General features: G+C 39.3%; 1 protein-coding gene and 1 pseudogene across 1 annotated transcript; both read right to left on the bottom strand.

The window, feature by feature from the left end:
- On the bottom strand, nt 1-23,887 carry LOC130136241 (26S proteasome non-ATPase regulatory subunit 12 homolog A-like; annotated as a pseudogene).
- On the bottom strand, nt 4,412-12,444 carry LOC115669476 (disease resistance protein RUN1-like). Its single transcript, XM_056306407.1, has 4 exons — nt 11,424-12,444; nt 10,222-11,317; nt 7,478-7,759; nt 4,412-6,162 (listed from the first exon to the last, which is right to left on the bottom strand). Exons 1-4 carry the CDS (start codon nt 11,975-11,977, stop codon nt 4,420-4,422), a joined length of 3,675 nt encoding a protein of 1,224 aa, XP_056162382.1. The 5' UTR covers nt 11,978-12,444; the 3' UTR covers nt 4,412-4,419.
- Nucleotides 23,888-23,973: the final 86 nt, after the last annotated feature.

Consider the following 23,973-nt stretch of genomic DNA (forward strand, 5'->3'; position numbering starts at 1 on the left):
ATGTTTATCCTCTAAAGTGGCAGTAAGAAGGCTTGACTGCATGGGTTCATGTGCCTTAGAACCTGCATTCAATTAAATCACAGAATGAACAGCTGTGCCTTGAAAAACTCAGTGAAGACTTGACAAGGAAAGAGCTTCACCGGTATCCACTGCTCTGGGTTGCCCTTCACTGATGGAATCTCATATATCGCCTTATAGTATCGACAAATCTCAAGGTAGTCATTGTTATGTGAGTAATACCTACGTCGTTAACCACATAAATGCGAGGTATACTAAGATGCGAGTTCAAATCCATCGAGTACATCTGGAACGTCAGAGTTTGCGATAAAGCTAGAAAGGAAGAAGAGTATGTGCCAGATATATAGAGCCATAAAGTTTCATTGTACATGATCGGCAAAAACAAATTAGCTAAAAGATAGTAGACACAACATCAGAAAAAGCAACACACCAATTTACCTTATCATGAGTCATAGTATATCCGTTTCAACTCCAGAAGAGACGGAATATCAGCTGGCGCTTGTTCCACAACGTTTTCACCTTCTTTAGGCTTTTTCTTCCCTTTAGAAGGATCTGCATCAAACACTCAGGGGCTGATCTTCCTGGAAAAGATATGTGCACAGACATAATCCTGGCAATCTATGCACAGACGAACCTGCAAAATCCATCGATCAGAAAACCAATCATAGTAATAGTGCATAAACGGCTAAAAGCAATACAAAAACCCGTACTTGTTAAAAAATCAAGGCAATCTTCTCTGTCTTTGCCGTTGCTCCAAAACTTTCTACCTGCACTTCAAACCCATCACAGGAATGTTGGACAAGGAAAAACCAATTACATGACAACAGAAGTCAAATTCAAGTTACCCCGATTTCTTGCATCAAATCAGTAGCTTCTGCTATAAGATCCTGTTCTTCCTTTATTTTTGCAAGTTTCTTGATCAACCTCAATTTCGACATATATCTGGCATGACAAAACTAGCTATAGAAACCATGAAACAAAAACAGATTGCCAATGAATATAAGCTGAAATAGAGTTTGATTACACATATTCACCTTCCCAGCAGCAACAGAGTTAAGCGTCTTAATAAGCCCTATCTTGGTCTCAAGATCAGTTGTCTGGTCAACATATTGCATAGCCTGCTGCACCATTGCTATCACAGCCTGTTGATAAGAAAACAGCAACATGTTGGTCACCATCCAATCGAGTGAATGACTTTATCACATCTAGATCACAATTAAAACTTTGATTTGAACTATTCGATTAATAGCATGGAAAATTTGTCACTCTAGGATGAAAATATGGTCAATAAAGGAACAAAAAGGGACAATAGCAAGGTGCAATACAATTACATGTATCTCTATGAAGAGTATCCCTACCAATTGAAAACTTGAAAACAGCACAAGCAGTATAATATCCCCATAAAGGACGTATCATGAAACGTAACATGAACTAGACATGAAAAAAATGTGATGTGTATCAAACATGAGTAGGAGAACAGGAAGTAAAAATTTGGGTCAATCATGGGAGAGAATCCAGAAACACAAGGTGGGAAACTGACAAGGATTCCACAATACTAGATTCTAGATGATTCCACCATACTAGATTCTAAAGCACAAGCACCAGGCCTGAGATCTTGCATCCCAACAGATTGCCTAGAGCCAATTCCCACGTCGATATGGCAAGCACATTCCCACCTCGATAGTTATACATAAATGGCATGTCACAGCTACATAAAACGACTGTTCATTATCTAATCAGTACACATATGGGAGGCAATCCCTGCAGTATAAAATCTAACCTAAAGGTTGTTAAGATTGATCCTAAATGATTGAAATTGGACCATACTTTGAATCAATGATCATAAGACTACAGAAAATTAAGGTCTAAATGATAGATTCTTGATCTTTTTTCTGTACTAACACCTGTGTGTTATAATTGAAAAGAGGGAATGAATCTCAAAAGTAGAAGACAAAAGCAGGAGCATCACCACAGCAGAAGCACATCACTGAAGAAGCTCTCCTACCTCTTAAAGAAAGTTAACTAGAGAAGCATCTGGGGCAAAAGTAAAGAAGAGAATGAAACAATCGCAAAACCAGATGACGGCAGTGAAAAGAAGAAGACACGAGGATGAAAGAAATAAACAGGGTAAAGACCTATATGCTATGACGTAAAAAAAAATTCCGTCCCCAGCCAGAAGAGATGGTTGCCGCACAAAGTTGTTGGCATTGTGCTGCACTGCTGTTTGTGGAGGCACATAAGACCTTCCATTACCCCAACCCAAGCTCTCATGAAGATAGAGCCCACTTCCAACTCCAGCAATAAAAAGTTATTCTTACTCCAGCGAAAGGCTTATGGATTCACCCAAGTCTGTGTAGAAAGTATCTTCAGCGTTGCCACAACCACCAATTAAATCTTCCATTCAATCTAATTCAGGAAGAAGGCAGCACCTCTTTCTCATTTATAACCCCCTCAAAGTTCAATCCCCAAAGTTGGCCCTAATTAGCAGGTTTGGCCTTTAGATATTGTTTTAGACTCACAATGGGTCATGGACAATGAGAATTGGGGCCTAATTTCATTTACTATGAGGTTGAGTCCTAATTAAATAGGCAAAGTATGATATTTGGGACTGGGATTAGGAATTCCATTCTACATCTCCAATGATCCTACTCCTGATCCCAACTGGGAATGATTTCAATGGAACCAGCTTCCATCTTTTTAATTGCATCCAACACGGATAGCTTTCCTAAAAACGATTTTCAAGGTAAAAATCTTCTATAGGTATAATTATTAGCCACTAGTCATAATGCTCTGACTAATCTAGAGGAACTTATCAGCATTCAGCATAGCATAACAATGATGATGTACCATCAATAAAGAGTGAAAATTCCACCAGCTTATCACCCAAAAATCAGAGATGAAAAGGCAAATACTTGGACATAGGTTAACCTCGACGACCCCATTCGCTCCTAACAAGGGAGTGTACGACACTTCTTTTATTACATGAATGTTTGGGAGCAACTAAATACAGGAAAAACAACTTAACATGTATGAATATCCAAGTATCAGTGTCATCAAATAACTTTGACTCCTTTAAATCGTTTGAAGAGGAAGGCAAAGAGTGTTTTGAGCTGGGAAGACAAAAGTTCATGCCCCAAGAGCTAGGTAGACGACTGAACACAATAATCTTGCCTCCTGCTTTTTTAATATTCCTTTCACCACCAGCAAACATAACACATGCTGTGTTCATGCTACGGAGAACAGTTATTGGAATGGAGAGGTGCAACCCATACTCATAATTCATCTTTAATCGATTGTACATTAGTTTGTCAGTGGGTGGACGAACACCAATCCCTGAATTAGTATTATTATGAATTACTCCTCAGGCACCCAATCTCAATTTCTTTTCTCCCCGGTTTCTTTGTTACATAAAAGGCATATTAAGCAAGGCACCAAGGAAATACCTATCCATCTAAAACAAAGAGAATCTATCCCTATACTACTTACTGACTTCACTAAACCCTGAAAAAGACGATGAAACAAAAGATAAAACTACTTAACCTTAAAAATTGTGCCTTTTCCCTTTGTTCATCACACACGTTTTACTTCAATTCCAAAGGTATATTCTTCACCAGGTAACCTCTCGACAACTTCTACCTATTGAGTTTGCTGTCTCCTCCAACGCCAAATGGTTATGGCGGAAACTCAAGTTGTTTACTACTGAGGTGATGAAGGCTCGCCCGATATCAATCAATTTTCACTTCATAAGTAAGTGCAAATTCAAGAGGCCTGCCAGAAAAGATATCGCCAGGGCTAATCCCTTTGCTTTTTTGACATATTTTACTTTTGTATACATACATAACACAGGCGCAACCATCAGACTTCCACAGGAACATCATCGAACCCCAACCTTTCCTTCATTAGAGGAAAAAGAAGAAGGAGAAGAAGTAAACAGGCAGGCGAATCAAGCATCAGAAATTGGACAATTGCCAGTAAAAGGACGATTCGATCAAAAGGAAAAGGACTAACCATCTGGATCCGCTCCTAGAAATCGGAAGGCGAGCCTTCAGAAATTTGGCAAAAATGGTCTGCGAGCACCATCGATTTGGAAGCCCCCCTTGGGGGAAGGAAAAACAGGAGAGAGAAAGCGCGGGACTCGGTGAACCCCCTCCCTCGCGAAAACTTGTCCTCCTCTTCTGTTTGTTTCTCCTCTTCGAGCGCACTGATGAGAGAGAAAACGAAACGGTTAAGTAAACAAAAAAGTTGAGGGGAATAAAAAAAAGAGAAAATAAAAGAGGGAATGGTGGGAAGAGAAAATGGGGAGGAGATCCGAAACACCTTCTGTCTGTCTGTGATCCTCCCCCCCACTGGCCCAGACGATCTCCCTCCGACCTCCCACCTCCACTTCAGCGGATCCTCCCATCACCTCCGTCGCGAATTAATTAAACGCAACAGGTCCGGTGATTGTCTAAGAGACGGGCTTCCAGAAATCTCGAAAACTCCCACGGGTCCTAATCCCTCGAGCCCTCGAATTTCAACTAAATTTTCGCTACCCCCAGAATAAAAATGCCGCAGATTCTTTAAATTCGAAAGGTCCACTGATTTGAGGGAACGGCAATATATAATTTTCAAATCTATCAACGATTCCGATCCATCGAGGCCTTGAATTTCAGTTACACTATTGCAACAGCAAACAAAAAGGCTTCTCAGGTATTTAAAACTGGAAAAGTCTAGCAATTGTTCGGCAGACGTGCACTTAAGGATATCCGACACTTGAGAGGATTTTGATTCACCAAGGTCTTGGATTTCAACTGAATTCGTGCAACTTGCTGCGGCGTCCATTCTCTGCAGAATCTTTGAATCGGAAAGATCCAACAATCCATCGAGCTGAGATGCCTTTGGGCTCATCAGCTTGGAAGAATCTTCAATCCCATCAACCCTAGATATCTTAGGGCATTGCCCTGCGGGTAAGTTGGATAGGCAATGTGAACCTTCCACGCCGATGACTTCTACGAGATCAAAGCACTTGTCGAGACTCAACTTTGATAAGTGCTTCAAGTTTGACAAATTTGTGAACTCTTTCAATTTTCCGCAACCATTAATATGAAGCTGCGATAGTCCAATGGGAAGCTCTGGGACACGTTCAAGCCAGGGGCAATGACAAAGATTGAGTTTCGTGAGACGGGTTAGCTGGGAAAGATGGGGCAACGGCGGACTCTGGCAGGTGATCCTTAGATCTGTTAACCCAGAGGGCAGTTCTGGTAATTCTCGGAGGTTTTCACAATATCCAACATCTAGCTCCCGGAGAGAAGAGAGCTTAGAAATGCTTTCTGGCAAGCTCGAAATGCCAGATTGTCCTAAAGAAAGCTCCTCCAACGAAACCAATTCACATATATTACTAGGTAGTCGTTCTAGCTTTCTGCATCCATCAGCTTCCAACTTTCGGAGCTTTGCCAACTTCCCGATGGCATCAGGCAATTCCGTTATGTCACTTTCACTAATTTTCAAGTTCCTCAAATTTGGCATATTCCCAATGGTTTTAGGTAATTTCGTAATTGATGTGTATTCTAAGTTCAGCTTAGTCAATGATGTCAATTTTCCAATCGAGTCGGGGATCTCTGTCAATGAGGAGCAGTCATGTAAGAACAAGCTTTGTAGGGATGCTAGATTGCCTATGGAGCTAGGTATGCGAGCTAACAGGTTACATTCAGAGGCATTCAAAGTCTTGAGCTTCTTCATGGAACAAATGGATTCAGGTAATTCTTCAATTGCTGAATCAGATAAGTCCAATAGAGTTAATGAGACAAGGGAGTCCATAGATTTAGGAAGTTGAGAAAGTCGTTTACAACATCCGACACATAGAGTTTTCAGCTCTATCAAACAACCTCTCGAAATAGGAATCTCTTGTATATTAGTGTCATTTATGCGAAGCTCCCTCAATTTTACCATTCTACCTACTCCTACCGGTAGGTTCTTGAGTCTTGTACACCAAGAGACATCCAAGGAAACGAGGGTCTTAATGTCCCCAATAGAAGGATGAATCTCTTCTAGATTTGGACAATCTCTAAGAATCAAAATCTCCAAGCTTTCGAAAGCAGACAAGTCGGGAGTTCTTTTCAGTGATAGACAATTGTCGAGGTTGAGAACTTTGAGCTTGGTTGCCATCTGAAAAAAAGAAATGTTACCTCAATGTCATTGGACTGTTGCAGCTTGTGATTTTCGACTACTCCTTATGTTTTGACTTTTTAGAATTCCTCAAAAAATACCCATGCTCCCCAAATCCTTCACGGTTGTCTTATATAATTTTGGGAAAATTTCAATTTGATACCCAATGTGGGGTCATTTTCTCAAAAAGGGGTCCAAAGTGGACAAAGTGTCAAATAAGGGCATGAAGTGCCCAATCAGTCTCAAATAGAAGCCCGAAGTGCCCAATTAATCTCAAGTAAGGGCCTAGGTTTGTCGGCCGGTCAAATGCTCACTGGCCGGCGAGTACGTCACTGTTCCGGCGATCAGAATAGGGCAATTTCATCTTTTACTTTCTTTCTCTTTTTTTTTCTCTTTTCCTTTTCCTTTTCTTCTTCTTTTTTTTTTTTCTCTTTTCCCTCTGTTGGCCATAGCCGGGGCCGGTGGAAGTGGCTGGCCTCGCCCGACGTCGACGAGGGTCGGGCGAGGGTCGCTTGACGCCGGCGAGGGAAACCCAGGGTCGACCCTTGCCAGATGCCGGCAAGGGCCACCCTCGCTTGGGCTGGGCGGGCGAGGGCGACCCTCGTCAGATCCGGCGAGGGCGACTCGCCCACCCAGCCCAGGCGAGGGCGGCCCTCGCCCGACGCCGGCGAGGGTGGCCTCTGCTTGAGGCCGGCCACCTCTGCCGGCCCCGGCTATGGCCGGTGGAGGGAAAAGAGAAAAAAAAAATGTAAAAGACGAAATTGCCCCTATTCCGATCGCCGGAACAGTGACGTGCTCGTCGGTTGGCGAACCTAGGCCTTTACTTGAGATTAATTGGGCACTTCGGGCCCCTATTTTGAGACTGATTGGGCACTTCAAGCCCTTATTTAACACTTTGTTCACTTTGGATCCCTTTTTGAGAAAATGACTCCACTTTGGGTACCAAATTGAAATTTTCCCTATAATTTTAAATGTCGTTTTTAGTAGTGTTTGGCTATGCCAACATATAAATATTTTTTAAGCATATCAATTGCAAAAGAATGTTGGGGATATACAAGTGCCGACTACACATATTTCTGAATAACATTTCAAAGGAAATGTTTGCTAATTAAATAGAAGCAACTTTTATTATCAAATAACAGATGACAAATTCAAATGGAAGAGAGATGCATTCATTGGGCGCCATGTATTCCTTCAATAGTATGAGATTAAAGAGAAACGACTAGTCTAATTATGAAAATCAATTTTCAAATGTTATACGTACAAGGAAAAAAAATTATATTGAAAATACTTCAATGCCTTCTTTACATCTTACCTTGAGTGGAACCCATCCTTTCCGGTCCTCTGAAATTGCACTATCTGACAGATCGAGTACAACTAATTTCTTCGGATGAAAGTTGGTCGCAGTAAAATCTGAGGGACAACCTGCCCACTGAAGCCATCTTAATTTAGAAAATAAATTTTGAAAATCTCCGATGAAATTCACATCATCCGCTAGAAGGAACCTCAAGTTGGTCATTTTTTTAAATTGTTTAGCTGTGTATCTTCTTCCCTCACCACATTTGCCAAGAGAAAGTGCCTCAATCTTTCTAGTGCCCTGCAACTTCGAAACATTGTGGACCATAAGTTTTAAATGATGAGATGAGATCAACTGATGTAAAACAAAATGCACTGATTTCAATTTGCTGTCATACTATCATGGCGTAGGCTTCTCCTTTAAATTTTGTGAAATGACACGTTGTGGTCACATACTATTTATCTAATCTATGTAAAGATGAGAAGCTCAAGCGGTTGTTCCGGAAGTTTTCCTCTTCCAATTATGCCCTTCGCAATTTGCACCTTCTGAATTCCCAAAATTTGCATCCATTTGCAATTACAATAGAAGGCCTCTCTTCATGCATACACTAATTCAAATATATCTATGAAAATTCATGCCATTTATTTGTGAAATAACACTACATTTACTCCTATCATGTATTTGTGAACCAATATGACTCTAACAGTCCAAATGCATCCATCAAACTTGCCATCAAAACATGTATCAAAATTAAAGAATCCAAATTGTAGAATGCCCCCATTCTTTCTGGTATAATATGCTTGCAATTCTAAATATCAAAATGAAAATGCGAATGTCATCGCAAGAGGTACGCGTGTGTTTTACGTTCCTTTCTTATCATGTGTTTCTTTGCTGAGAATTTTGCATTGTATGTGGAAGGAATAATATCGAATGTTCTATACATGATTCTTACTTTCTTCTTATTACTATAGATGTTTGACACTATCTTTTTGTTGTCGTGTTGATTTTGTTACAATGTAGTAGTAGTCATCTAAATTTGATCAATTTTCCCATAGATTAATGAGATCTTCCGTATGAACAGATTGGACATGAAGATCGATACAATTGTATTCTTAAGGAACTCTAGTCTTTTACTTTTTTCTTTTGTTGTAACCCAATATTTTAGGAACTCAAATTTGTTTTTTGCTTTAGGTAATGAATTGCACCTTGAGCGCAAATCATGAGAGTCAATAATACGGATTTGTCTGGTGGTTTCAACGTTTCCTTCAAACTTGTATTCCTTCAGATGAGACGCTACTTCTTTTTACATTATAAGTTTTTTTTTGTATATTTATTGTATTTTTGTCAACAACTTCATAAATACCTTTTTTTTTGCACTTTTGAGTAGTGTTCTATTCAGTTGATTACATTTTCCTTCGTGGAAAAATATGCTCTCTGGAAAGCATTGGTAGCATTTTTTTTCAATAGTCTTGTTATTTCATTTTGTTTTGCATCCCAATGTTTATATTTAGTTTTTCTTTATTAACGATACTTATGACATTTGCACATGCTTGTTTGATGCTTGTACAAATCATCCACATATTATAATTGCTTTTAGTGGATTACCTTTTAACTTTCATGCTAATAATGAAAATTAATCATCACACAAAATTAAAAACCACATTTACATCAGTTAATAATACCAAAAATCCCGAACTACTAGGCTTGTTCCACATTTACCCCTCACTAATTTTCATGTCACAAGGAATCCCAAACTAGTTGACCCATGTCACATTTACCCCGAAGTAGTTTTCCTTTCACAAAAATAAGATGATGATATAAATGCTAACTAATTTTTTGCTAAATAAAATGGTCACTAAGAGTTGAACAATAAACAAAAATTTATTATAACATCGTACAAAAAGAATATCGGGAGATATTGTTTTGCTAGAAAAGAGAATATTGGGAGATTAATAGAAAAATCATCCATCATCACAAAAATAAAATGTATTAGCAGATTCATAGAAAGAAACTATCCACTATTATGAAAAGTCTGTACAACAAAAATAATATATGTTTAAAGGGTTATATTACATGGTTGCTCATATATCATAAATAAATACAAATGCCATGTCAATAAATTGATGGTGTCAACTAACGATTGACCACAAACGACTCGATTGCACAAAAAAGTGAAAGTTGGAGGATTATATTGAGCAAATACAAAAATAGATGGGGGACTAAATTGTACAACCAATAATACCTAGGGAATACACTTAACCCCACTAAAAAAATACAGGAACCAAGATAGCTAAATCGTGACAATCGAATGGAGATCTCACTTATCGTACTAAAACAACTCATAAGAAGTCAATACTAAGTAAAATTAAAAAGAAAGAAAAGCCCTATCAAGAAACCAAAAGACGAATCCAAACATCAAATTGCATTAAACAGATATGTTGGAAAAGTATTGCCGGAACAATCTATAAATGTCAGGTTTTCTCTAAAAGTACTTTGTCTTGTAGTTTTGTTGTTGCATTGAAGTTACCAAAAGGAGAGTATCCTACTACCAGGTAAAGATATATATCAATCGTCCATAACCAAGAAATTACTCCTCAATTATGTTCTAGAATCAGGCAAAAACAACAATTAACCAAAAGAGCTCTTTTGTGGTAGAAGCAGCAAGATTTGGGGACTCAAGACTAACAATTATTTTTATCTCAAACAAGAAAGGGGAAACGGACCCATATTCATTGACTAAGGCAAGTAGAAACAACTCTTACCTTGCTGTTGTCAAGTACATCTGGGTTTGCCTCATAGATCCACAATCTGCTACGGTCTTGTGGCTTATTTGGATTTTCTAGACGAACAATTTCCCTTCCAAGATCTCTCAGTTGATCATGCATCATGAACTTGCCGTCTTTGTCAACTTTAATTAGGGACATAAGACTCAATACTTCAATCCCCCTCTCCGGAAAAAAATCACAGGCATCCCACATGTAAGTTGGATTTTGTTTACATGATCCAATGAAAAAGCATGCAATATCCAAAAATATCTGTTTCTGCTCATGATCTAATGCTTCGTAACTTATCATCAATGTCTCTTGCACTTTGTTGTCAGGCATTTTCTTTAATTTTTTTAATGTATCTATCCATACTTCTCTTTTCTTTCCACATAAAAATGAACCTACAACTTCAAGAGCTAATGGAAGCCCTCCAGTAGTAGATACGACATCACGAGAGATGACCCCATAATCACTATGAGGAAAATCCTTTCGAAATGCATGTCTACTAAACAAAATCAATGATTGATCCTTAGACAACTCATTGAGTGGGTATTTGTAGCCTGTCTTAGCATCATCGAGAATGCTCTTGTCTCTGGTTGTAATGATGACTATACTTCCTGCTCCAAACCAACTACCATCGTCGACCAAAGCATTCAAGTGAGCATTATCATCAATATCATCGAGAAGAACTAGGACTTTCTTACTTGTAAATCGAGATTTGATGACACCTATTCCCTCATCAACATTAGACACATGACATGAACTTCTGATTATATCAGAAATTAGTTTGCCCTGTATGCATTCAATACCCTGGCGCTGAGATTTTTCTCGAATATTTGCCACGAAGCTACGATACTCAAAATGACGAGAGAGTTTGTTGTACAACACCTTTGCAAGAGTCGTCTTACCGATGCCGCCCATTCCATAAAGTCCGATAATCTTTGTATCATTAAATTTATCATCTATCCAGCTCATAATGTCATCGATACGATCGTCAATTCCAACCAATTGTTGGGGAACAGTTAGCTGAAAAGTTCTTTTTAACTCGCTCATAACTTTTGTGACAACAATTCTGACCAATGCTCCTTCGTGCCTATCAAATAACGATGAATTTCAGCATAGGAGGCAATATGTATATTCTTTCTCAAGGAAGATCTATCTATGAAAAATAAACAACAATTTAGTGGATATTAATGTACCCATTTTCAATTTTCTCCGATTCCCATCCTTTCAAGGATTTGATTTCTTTGAGCGCTTCTTCCCATTCCTTTACACCCATTTCGTCCAAATTCTCTTTATGGGCAACAATAGCATCTCCCAAGCCCCTTTTAAGATGTGAGGGTTGCACTTTGTAAAATATGGGCAACACTATTTGCCCTATGCTTCTCTTGCACTTCAACATTTGAACCAGCTCACAAAGGCACCATTTGCTAGAAGCGTAGTTCTCAGAGATAATCGGGATCGAGATCGTGGACTGTGTAATGTTGCAGAGAAGCTCCGGACCAATCTCCTCACCAACACGGAGCTCATTGTCATCTCTGAATACATGAATTCCTGCACTGATAAGGCTAGTATAAAGATAATCAGTGAAGCTTTTGCGAGTGTCTTCTCCTCTGAAACTCAAGAAAACTTCGTAATCATTTCCCTTTGGCCTTTTGGTTCCGCCTTCATAATCACCTATGTGTGGAGTGGTCCATGAGGAAGACGCCTCATAGATCGGATCTTCTGAAGGAGTGGGTTTTTGTCTTTTCATCTTGAGAGAATGGTAAAAGAGATTGATGGAGAAGGAAACAGGAGAGAAATATGGATTCCCAGATCTGGGAATAGCAAAAATGTTTTGCAGGACTCAAACTCAGATCAAATTGAAACAACAATAGAAACTCTCAGACAACTCATCAGAAAAAAAGGAGCAATCAAAGCAGGAAACGGAGAAGGGCGAGGAGTCGTCGACCACCTGAGGAATGTTCAAACAATACAACCCGATCCTCAGCCTTGGACGTTGGATTAGCAACACACAACACTCTCTACTGTGCGTGCTTGAACAATGATGTTTGCCGACTGCTTAAAGAATGCTGAGTTATTGCACGCGTAATATTCGCAGCATTATGCGGAAGTTGCGGGGAAGCTATGCAAGGGCTTCTTGACTTGACTTGCTTTTCCTTTTAACAAAAAAGTAGAAAAGAAAACCAACTTGCAATAAAGATGCTCCGAGCCCTTGCTTTTTCTACGAACCAAAAAAAACAGAAAAGTCTTTGCTTTTTCAACTGTGCGCGCTTGAACGATGCCGACTGCTTGAAATATGCTGAGTTATTGCACGCGTAATTTCGTCAGCATTAAGCGGAAGGTGCCACTGCGTGCAACCTACGCTGGTGCTTTGATTGAAATTGGAGTTCCAGTACGGCTTGACTTGCTTTTCCATTAATAAATGGAATCTTCGGGGAATTGTAATGGGAAGGTGAAGCGAGCATGAAACCACGATAACGTTGCTGCATGCTAAAACGGAAGGGGAATGTGAGGTGAAGCACAAGCTGGGCAAGGAGTTTGGGGAATTGGTGAGACTGAGCAGCGAATCTATGGAATTTAGTAGTGAATTTCGGTAGAGGTCGTGGAGGATCAACATGAACATTTCCAAAGCTAAATTAAAGACTTTTTTTTTTGGGTCAAATAAATTAAAGACTTGGACAAATGCATTTGGAGCATCTGCTCTTACCTGTACCTATAATTGAAACCCGTTCCGCTCCTATGAAAAATCCGTGCCAGACATAATTTATGCTAGACTGTTTGTAGCTCTCACTTGTAGCTGGCCGACCTTTCATTTATTCACTTTGATAAATGTCAGGCTAAACTTTATTCATTTGTCGGTCGATCCATTCTGAGAATTTGTTCGCAACTAGTCCCATATTAGACGGTTAGGATGGACTTTTGAGATTTTCATAAGAGGATTTTTACGTAAAGAAATTGCAACTATATCTAGATAGATGTTTACATGAACAAGTAGAATATCACTTTATATATGGAATGGAAATGCTTGCTAAAAGTAAAAATCGAATATGGGTCATTGCCTAAACATCGGTTGTTAAATTGCATGTATGTCGTCGTGTGTAAACCCCGCTAGCGAAATTATTTTCTTGCGTTGCCCATTTAAATGACAAAATGAATGTTTGGCTTCGTTTGGAAGATGGCAGATCTATTTAGGTGCTACGTTTTTTCAAATGTTACACATTCAGCTGGTTTCAGTTTCAATTTCATGACATTGTCCACGAAAATCACTTGGCAAATCATACCAGAAAGGGTCATGAAGTGACCATGAATTTGCTCCCATAAGATGCAAGAAATTTCCCACGGGTTTTCGATGGAGCTTCCTTGAAACTCTCGTCACCTCATCCACCATGTGCTCCCATTACTCCGCTTTATGAATGTGGGGACTGAATATGATGATTCTCCAACGTTCACGAGAATACAAAAACTGTCGGCTCAAACCTGCAAAAAGATAATCCACGAAAAAATAGAAAAGTCCAGGCCCAAAAGGCCAAGCACTTTAAATATGCACTAATTGGAAACTTGAAGCTCACATGGCCATCGGTACCACCTCTCCTTATTATTCCTCTTAGTTTCAAAGCAAGCTGTGTGTGTGGTTGAATCCCTTTCTTTCTTAAACTAGTCCATTGATTGGTCTATAATCGCCTTTGTGCCGTCAGATCCTTCTTCTCTTGAAAAAAAAAATGGACAGCACAAGTTGGAGGACGAGGGAAACAGATAGTATCTGGATTTGGTAGGTCGCGCAACACCTCAGCCTTTCAAGGACCAACTTCACATGTTTGCCTCCATGGCATGTTTTGCCACATAAACTGACACATCAATTGCTCATCGGAGCATCTTGTGGATAATGGCCGATGCACATGAATTGGACGTCAAGTGAAGTTCCATACATTTGATGAATGAAATTAATGTTTAGTTTATTCCAATTGATGATGACCCCTATGCTCGCAATGACGCATAAATTGCCCTATGCTTGTGGTCTATTTAGCAAGCCTGCATCGCCGTGATAAAGGAAAAGCTGCTTTGCTTGGGTACATGAAGGAAAGGAGGAGAGAAAAATTTTGAATTTTCCTCCCACTTCATCTCACAAAAGTTACAAAAATTTACTTCATTTTCCTCCTCTTCCCCTACTTCCCAAATAAAGCATTAAGGCAGTACCGCTGGAAAATCGAAGCATAAGTATGGTAGGATGGAATATAGGGCGGCCTTGCTTTCTTCCCATAAGACTGTTTACCCAAATAAGACCTCAAGTTGATTAAATTCTTAATAAATGCTAATTAACTTGCATTATAATATATTCTCGTACTTGCGAAATATTGTATAAATGTAGATTGGCGATATGAACGGGGAAATTACTTTCATTGAATGATAATTCGGGTTGGTTTGTGCAACGGCAAAGGTGTTACATACAAGTCCTTCTCGAAAGGGAATTAAATTCCAATAGGAGCAAGCAGGCAAAGCGATTTTTAAAATCTGGCTCTATTTAGTTGACCAAGAGAAGAGATTAAAATAGCCTTTATTCATTTTAATAAAATCTGTGCATGGACATAATCCTGGCAATTTAAGCACAAATGAACCTGCAAAACCCATCGATTGAAAACCAATCATAGTAATAGTGCATAAATGGCTAATCCTGGAAAGGATCTGTGCAGAGACATAATCCTGGCAATCTAAGGACAAATGAACCTGCAAAATCCATCGATCAGAAAACCAATCATAGTAGTAGTGCGTAAACAGCTAAAAGCAATACAAAAAACCCACATTTAATCAAGGATAAAGGCAAGTTTCTCCGTCTTTGCCAGTGCTCAAAAAGTTTCTACCTGCAATTCAAACCCATCATAGGAATGTTGGACAAGGAAAAACCAATTACAAGATCAGTGATAACAGCAGTAAACTTCTAGTTATGGCAATTTACAGCATCAAATCAGCAGCTTCTGCTATAGGACCCTGTTCTTCCTTTATTTTTGCAAGTTTCTTGATCAACCGGGCTCTCTCAATTTCGACATGTATTTGCATAACGAAACTAGCTATAGAAATCATGAAATAAAAACAGATTGCTCATGAACATAAGCTGCAATAGAGTTTGATTTCACATAGACACCTTCCTGGCGGCAACAGAGTTTAGTGTCTTAATAAGCTCTATCCTGGTCTCGAGATCATGTGTCTGGTCAATATATTGCATAGTCTGCTGTACCATTGCTGTCAAAGCCTGTTGATAAGAAAATAGCAAAACGTATGTAACCATCCAATCAATGTCGAGAGCACAATTAAAACTGAGTTAAACTATTTGATTAAGAAAATTTTCACTATAGAATGAAAATATAGTCAAAAAAGAACCACAAAGGATAATAGCAAGATGCAATACAAATACGGTATCTCTATCAAGAGGATCCCAGCCAATTGAAGACTTGCAAACAGCACAAGCACTTAAATATCCCCACAAAGGACAAATCATGAACGTATCCTGAACTAGATATGAAAAAAAAAGTAATGTGAGTTATACATGAGTAGACAAGAACTAAAAATTTGGGGCAATCATGGGAAAATATCCAAGAACACAAGGTGAGAAACAGGAGAGGATTCCACCATACTAGATTCGAGAGCAAAAGCATCAGGCCTGAGATCTTGCATCTCTACAGATTGCCTAGAGCCAATTCCCATATAGATATGCCAAAGAGATTCGTTTTCCAGATAGTTATATGTAGATGGTATGTCACAGCTACACAAAATGACAGTTCAAGATCTAATCAGTACACATATGGGAGGCAACCCATGCAGTATAAGTACGTATAAATCTAACCCTAAGGAAAAGGTTGTTAAGATCGATCTCAAATGATTGATATTGGGCCATTATTTTGATCGATGATCATAAGACAATACAGAAAACTAAGGTCTAAAATGATAGATTCTTAATCCTTATTTTGGTACTGACAACTGTATGTTATCTTGAATGGGGGAATGAGCTCAAAAGTAGAAAAACAAAAGCACGAGCATCACCACAACAGAAGCGCATCACTGAAGAAGCTCTCGTACCTCTTGAGAAAGTTAACTAGAGAAGCATCTGGAGCAAAAAGTAAAGAAGAGAACAAAACGAATGCAAAACCAGATGACGGCAGCAAAAGAAGAAGACAGAAGGACGAAAGAAATACACAAGGTAAATAGCTATATGCTATGACGAAAAAAAAAATTCCTTCCCCAGCCAGAAGGGACGGTTGCCGTACAAAGGTGATGGCATCGTGCGGCACTGCTAATTACTTGACGGAAGGATTAACCCAGCAAACTAGCAACTCGAAAGGCTTTATTCCAAATTACACAATTAAATGGAGAGAGGCTGAGCACAAAGAGATACTTCAAAAGTGTGGCTAAGCACATAGCAATTAGCAGATACTTACGCACCAAGAGTTCGATGAAATTTCTCACCAAGATAATCCTCCTGCCAGACCTGCGTGCATCCCAGGCACAGCCTAAAACCCAATGAAAATAAACTTTTAAAGAACAAAGTTGATGGCCGAAACCCAGCACACGGGCCTCACACCCCCGTCGACCCAATCCCGCCCGTGCCTCTCAGAGTTGAGTCCAGGTCCTTGACCTCCGCAACATCAGGAGTCATGATCTTCTCAATAATCAGCACTATCCTGCACTATCATTGTAATGTCAGCCCTTTAAAATGACTATAGGTAGGATGGAAAAGTAAAAAATGAAAAAGTAATTGAAAACAAAATAATTGTATAAAAAGAAGGGAAGATGGGATTTAAGGTTCCGTTAAAAAAACAAGAAATGGGAAAACGAATGACGGTTTTCAAATTGGTACCACTCCAATTGGCCGAAAATTATCAACTAAAATTGATGGGGTTCTTCTTCACTAAGCATATGATCCACCCTTACTGCAATGAACATCACAAACTTTTTCTTACGTTAATTTTTGTCCAACAAAATGTTTTGAATGCTTTATAGCAGTTGTTTTTTTCTTTTTCTTTTTCTTTTTCAGAATTTTAATTGGTTTTCATGTACGTGGCGGAAAGAGATCTTCAAATAATGGCTGGAAAATTGATTTTTTGCGTTACCTCGAATTTTCCCTACGCTTGAAATAAGGCGTCGACAATTACACTAAAAACGGTTTTTTTTTTTTTTTGGTAACCCGGGAACCCCCCGTAGGCATAGGGAGGTAAACCCGAGGTGACGCTAGCGCTAGACCCACCACCACGACGTCACGCCAAGAATCCTAACGCTGGCTGGGATTCGAACTCCTACCCTTCGTGGGGGGAGGGAAGCTCGAAGCCAGCGCAGCCGCTGAGGGCGGTGGTCTAAAAAAGGTTTCTGGTCACTTTAAACCGAAAATTGAATTTTTAAGAAAAAACAAATTTTACTTCTCATAAATAATTGATCATGCTAATGAGGACCTCAAGAATGACTTTGAAGTGTATCTTATGATGATTGATGTAATTTCCAAAGCATTGAACGACACATATAACAAGAAAGGTTAGTGCATTGAAAATTATTAATTTTCTTAGTCTGACTTATGCTAAGTAAGTTGGATGATCGCATTCTTTAATAAAATGATAAATACATTTACTTTGTGAAGAAAGTTATCGTGACCACAGCTTTTCCCAATCTTTTCAGTTTCCATAAAGAAAATGATGGAGCTGGAAATCTATAGGACAAGGTCCACGCCATATCAAGTATCAACTTGGAGAAAAATAACGTCATTTGAGGACATAAAAAGTACAGTTATGTTATCGAAATGAAGCACCCTAGAAATAGGTGCTCATTTCGAATGTGAAATGAAATGGAAAAGTAGCATTCATTAAGCCTTTAATCTGAAGAGCTAATGTTTTCCCGATGTTAGAAAAACACAAGCACAGGCAATATTTGTAATGCAAAACACAATTCTGTAACAAGGCGCTTATTTTAGTTCAAATGAGTGCACATCTCGTGCCGCTACCTGTTCCATTGGTACAAGTTCTGGACCCTGAAAGCCCGCAAATCTTCAATTAAAAGGAGGGGGGAAAGAAGAAAGAAGAAAGATGAAAAGACCAAACTACATTTCCTATACAGAAAGTGTATTCAGTATATCATTTCACTCCGAAACAAGGCCCGGATCTGGTCCCCCTGCAAAATATGCAATCAAATTTAAGACAGCTACGCTAGAGTTCTATGAGGAATATCTTCAGTCCCCACTTCAGACCACAATGTGAAACAACATTCGTCGGTGAGAGAGAGAGAGAGAGAGAGAGAGAGAGAGAGAGAGAGAGAGAGAGAGAGAGAGATCATTCATTCAACTAAGAACATCTTCAAGCTCTCAAAGCAGCCTTACGAACCGTGGTTTCCTTGGGGATTTGGTGGCAACTTTTCTCAACAAGGTCAAGCAGCTTTTCCAAATTTGTTGCCTCTGAGTCCAAAATCTCATTGCTTTCCTTTGTCGTCTGGAAACTGACAATTACCATTGGCCGGTCTATCTTTGCCACCACGGACTCGGAAAAAACCATTAAGGAGAGATGCTTCTCAGCTTCCTAAAATGGTAATATAGAAGTAAGAGGTCATGCTGATAGAATATCATACTAGCTTGTATAATTATCATTATATGGCCTATCTATCAGATGATGGTGTTCATTTAATAAATTGAGGCATGTGATTGATTAAACCTCTTAACAACAGCAGTAAGAGAACCCAAAAACAAAGCTCTTTTCCTGGAGTGATTCAGCCACAAAGATTTTCTAATACAGGAAATGGTGAGTGTTAATACTAGCAGAAAAAGCTTGCTCAGCTATTTCTAGCAATATAGCAGAGCTCCTCCCACTCTTCTAAAGTGCATTAGAATTTCAGGCTCCATGGCACAAGAAATGGTTTCACAAGGCCAGACAATGAAACTTACAGCTACAACAAATTTATGAGCAGAAGTTGACTAAGCCAAGTGTACGAAACAAAACTATGAAGACAACATTCTCAAATCCATGACAAGCCTTCGGCTTTCATTGCACCAAAACCTCTTTTACACATATTTTGGAACTTGTATCCAAGTCCAGCAACCATACCCCAATCAGGGATCACAGGCAGAGAGGCTGCTCAGGGTTAAATGAGGGGTCTAGGCAATCATTCATAAAGAGTGACATTGATAAAGAACATAAACAAATGTTCCATATAATCAGACCTGGATACTGAGGCATAACAGCTCTGCAAATCTGTTTAAGGTAATCCTCAAGGAGTACTTCAAAACGACAATAATATTCTGCAGAAACTAGAGTGAGTCACATCGGAATGATGATCCAATGAAAAGAAGAAAAACGACAAAGTTCTGTAATTACATGTTCAATGATTCTCTGAAGAGGCTCCCAGCTAAAGGTAGCTTGTCTCGCCCAGGTGAAGCCAAAATTCTTCTTTTGACTATGATTCGGCCCTGTCTAAGATTTTCTGCTGCCTTCTCAACAAGTGCACCTCCTAGCATGTTTTCTCATTGGCAAATTCATCTTTGAAAGTACTTTAAAGAGGAGGCCCTGGGATAACCTCCGCCGTGACCAATTATTTCAGCAGCAACCTGCGTTAAAATATCAAAGGCATGGTCGACCAAATTCTATGGCACATTATTGAGATATTGCAAGATGCACAACCAATTACCTAGACCAATTCAAAGATGGTACCTGAATTGGGGAATTTCTGAGAGATGTTTATCCTCTAAAGTGGCATTAAGAAGGCTTGACTGCATAGGATCATGTGGTGATAGAATTAAGTACCGGCGGATTTTCCTTAGAACCTGCATTTAATTAAATCACAGAATGAACAGCTGTGCCTTGAAAAACTCAGTGAAGACTTAACAAGGAAAGAGCTTCACCGGCATCCACTGCTCTGGGTTGCCCTTCACTGATGGAATCTCATATATCGCCTTATAGTATCGACAAATCTCAAGGTAATCATTGTTATGTGAGTATTACCTATACCTACATCATTAAGCACATAAAATGTGGGGTAAACTAAGATGCGAATTCAAATCTACCAAGAACATCTGGAACGTCAGAGTTTGCGATAAAGCTAGAAAGGAAGAAGAGTATGTGCCAGATATATAAAGCCATACAAGTTCATCGTTCGAACCACAACCTGAACACCAGGTGGCACTTGATCGGCAAAAACAAATTAGTTAAAAGATAGTGGACACAACATTAGAAAAAGAAAAACACCAATTTACCATATCATGAGTAATAGTATATCCATTTCAACTCCAGAAGTGACGGAATATCAGCTGGCACTTGTTCCACAATGTTTTCACCTTCTTTAGGCTTTTCCTTCTCTTTGGAAGGATCTGCATCAAACACTCAGGGGCTGATCTTCCTGGAAAGGATATCTGCACAGACATAATCCTGCGAAGTAAGCACAAACGAACCTGCAAAATCCATCGATCAGAAAACCAATCATAGTAATAGTGCATAAACGGCTAAAAGCAATACAAAATACCCGTACTTGTTAAACAATAAAGCAATTTTCTCCATCCTTGCCATTGCTCCAAAAGTTTCTACCTTCATTACCAACCCATCATAGGAATGTCGGACAAGGAAAAACCAATTACATGGCAACAGAAGTCAAATTCAAGTTACCCTGATTTCTTGCATCAAATCAGTAGCTTCTGCTATAAGACCCTGTTCTTCCTTTATTTTTGCAAGTTTCTTGATCAACCGTGCTCTCTCAATTTCGACATATATCTGGCATGACAAAACTAGCTATAGAAACCACAAAATAAAAACAGATTGCTGATGAATATAAGCAGTAATAGAGTTTGATTTCACATATTCACCTTCCGAGCAGCGACAGAGTTATGTGTCTTAATAAGCTCTATCTTGGTCTCAAGCTCACGTGTCTGGTCAACGTATTGCATAGCCTGCTGCAATATTGCTGTCACAGCCTGTTGATAAGATAACAGTGACATGTATGTCACTATCCAATCAAGTCAATGACTTGATTGTGTCTAGATCACCATTAAAACTTTCATTTGAACTATTTGATTAACAGAACGGAAAATTTGTCACTCTAGAATGAAAATATGATCAAAAAAGGAACCAAAAGGGACAATAGCAAGGTGCAATACAAATACAGGTATCTCTATGAAGAGGATCCCTGCCAATTGAAAACTTCCAAACAGCACAAGCACTATAATATCCCCATAAAGGACATATCATGAAACGTAACATGAACTAGACATGAAAAAAATGTAAGGTGTATCATACATGAGTCGGAGAACAGGAAGTAAAAATTTGGGTCAATCATGGGAGAGAATCCAGAAACACAAGGTGAGAAACTGACAAGGATTCCACAATACTAGATTCTAGAGGATTCCAACGTACTAGATTCTGGAGCACAAGCACCAGGCCTGAGATCTTGCATCCCAACAGATTGCCTAGAGCCAATTCTCACGTCGATATGGCAAGCACATTCGTTTTTTAGATAGTTATACATAGATGGCATGTCACAGCTACACAAAACGACTGTTCATGATCTAATCAGTACACATATGGGAAGCAATCCCTTATGTATAAAATCTAACCCTTAAGGTAAAGGTTGTTAAGATTGATCCTAAATGATTGAAATTGGACCATACTTTGAATCAATGATCATAAGACTACACAAAATTAAGGTCTAAAGTGATAGATACTTAATCTTTTTTCTGTACTAACACCTGTGTGTTGTCTTCGAAAAGAGGGAATGAAGCTCAAAAGTGGAAGACAAAAGCACGAGCATCACCACAGCAGAAGCACATCAGTGAAGAAGCTCTCGTACCTCTTAAAGAAAGTTAACTAGAGAAGAATCCAGGGCAAAAGTTAAGTAGAGAATAAAACAAATGCAAATCCAGATGATAACAGTGTAAAGAAGAAGACAGGAGGATGAAAGAAATAGACAAGGTAAAGAGATATATACTATTACGTAAAAAAGAATTCCGTCCCCAGCCAGAAGAGATGGTTGCCATACAAAGGTGTTGGCATTGTGCTGCACTGCTGTTTGTGGAGGCACAGCAGACCTTCCATTTACCCCAACCCAAGCTCTTATGAAGGTAGAGCCCACTTCCAACTCCAGCAATAAAAGGTTATTCTTACTCCAGCAGAAAGCTTAAGGATTCCCCCAAGTCTGTATAGAAAGTATGTTCAGCCTTGCCACGACCACCAATTAAATCTTCCATACAATCTAATTCAGGATGAGGGCAACACCTCATTCTCATTTATAATCCCCTTATAGTTCAATCCCCAAAGTTAGCCCTAATTAGCAGGTTTGGCCTTTGAATATTGCTTCAGAAGTAGAATGGGATTCCTAATCCCAGTCCCAAATATCCTACTTTGTCTATTTAATTAGGACTCAATCTCATAGGAAACCAAATTAGGCCCCAGTTCTCATCGTGCGTGACCCGTAGTACATCTAAAACAAAATCTAAAGGCCAACCTGCTAATTAGGGTTAACTTTATGGATCCAATGATCCTCCTACTGATCCCAACTGGGAATGATTTTGATGTGACCAATTTCCATCTTTTTAATTGCACCTATACAGATAGAAATCCTAAAAACGAATTTCAAGGTAAAAATCTTGCATAGGTATAATTAATAGCCACTAGTCATAATGCTCTGACTAATCCAGAGGAACTTATCAGCATTCAGCATAGCATAACAATGATGTACCATCAATGAAGAGTCGAAATTCCACCAGCTTATCACCCAAAAAGCAGAGATGAAAAGGCAAATACTTGGACATAGGTTAACCTCGTTGACCCCATTCACTCCTAGCAAAGGAGTGTAAGATACTTCTTTTATTACATGAATGTTTGGGAGCAACTAAATACAGGAAAAACAATTTAACATATATGAATATCCAAGTAACAGTGTCATCAAATAACTTTGACTCCTTTACATCATTTGAAGAGGAAGGCAAAGAGTGCTTTGAGCTGGGAAGACAAAAGTTCATGCCCCAAGAACTAGGCAGACAACCGAACACAATAATCTTGCCTCCCGCTTTTTTAATATTCCTTTCGCCACCAGCAAACGTCACACATTCTGTGTTCATGCAAGGGAGAAACTCCTCAGAATGGAAAGGTACAACCCATACTCATAGTTCATGTTTGATTGATTGTATATTAGTTTGTGTGTGAGTAGACAAACATCAATCCCTGAATTAGTATTATGAAGCAATCCTCATTCAAGAAGACTCGCCGACATCAATCAATTTTCACTTCATCAGTAAATACAAGCACCCTGCCAGAAAGGATATCCGCCAGGCTAATGCTAATCCCTCTGCTTCTTTGACATAATTTTCTTTGTATACATACACAACACAGGCGCTACCATTAGACTTCCACAGGAACATCATCAAACCCAACCTTCCATCATTCAAGAAGAAGAAGAAGTAACCAGGCGAATCAAGCATCAATCAAAAGAAGAAGACCTAACCAATCTCAATCTAGTTCTGGAAATCGGAATTCGAGCTCGAGGAATCGGCCAAAAAGTCTGCGAGCAACGATCGCTTCGGAGCCCCCTGAGGGGGAAGGAAAAAATGGAGAGAGAAAGCGAGGACTCGGTGAACCCCCCTCCCTCAGTCGCGAATACTTCTGCTCGTCTTCCGTTCTCTCTCTCTCTCCTTCTCCGAACGCAACTGATGATGAGAGAGAAAATAAAAGAGGGAATGGGAAGAGAAAATGGGGAGGAGATCCGAAACACCTTCTGTCTGTCTGTGATCCTCCCCCCCAA

This window comes from Syzygium oleosum, unplaced genomic scaffold, assembly GCF_021117445.2.
Source record: "Syzygium oleosum isolate NSW1041296 unplaced genomic scaffold, Sole_v2.1 Sole_v2.44, whole genome shotgun sequence".
Lineage (NCBI taxonomy): Eukaryota > Viridiplantae > Streptophyta > Magnoliopsida > Myrtales > Myrtaceae > Syzygium > Syzygium oleosum.

Excerpts from the sequence above, each read along its gene's own strand:
- LOC115669476 (XM_056306407.1), bottom strand. The coding sequence starts at position 11,977 with ATGAAAAGACAAAAACCCACTCCTTCAGAAGATCCGATCTATGAGGCG. Across the intron at positions 11,318-11,423 it reads TCGGAGAAAATTGAAAATGG|GCACGAAGGAGCATTGGTCA; the intron begins GTACATTAATAT and ends GTTATTTGATAG. Across the intron at positions 7,760-10,221 it reads ATGTACTTGACAACAGCAAG|GGCACTAGAAAGATTGAGGC; the intron begins GTAAGAGTTGTT and ends TCGAAGTTGCAG.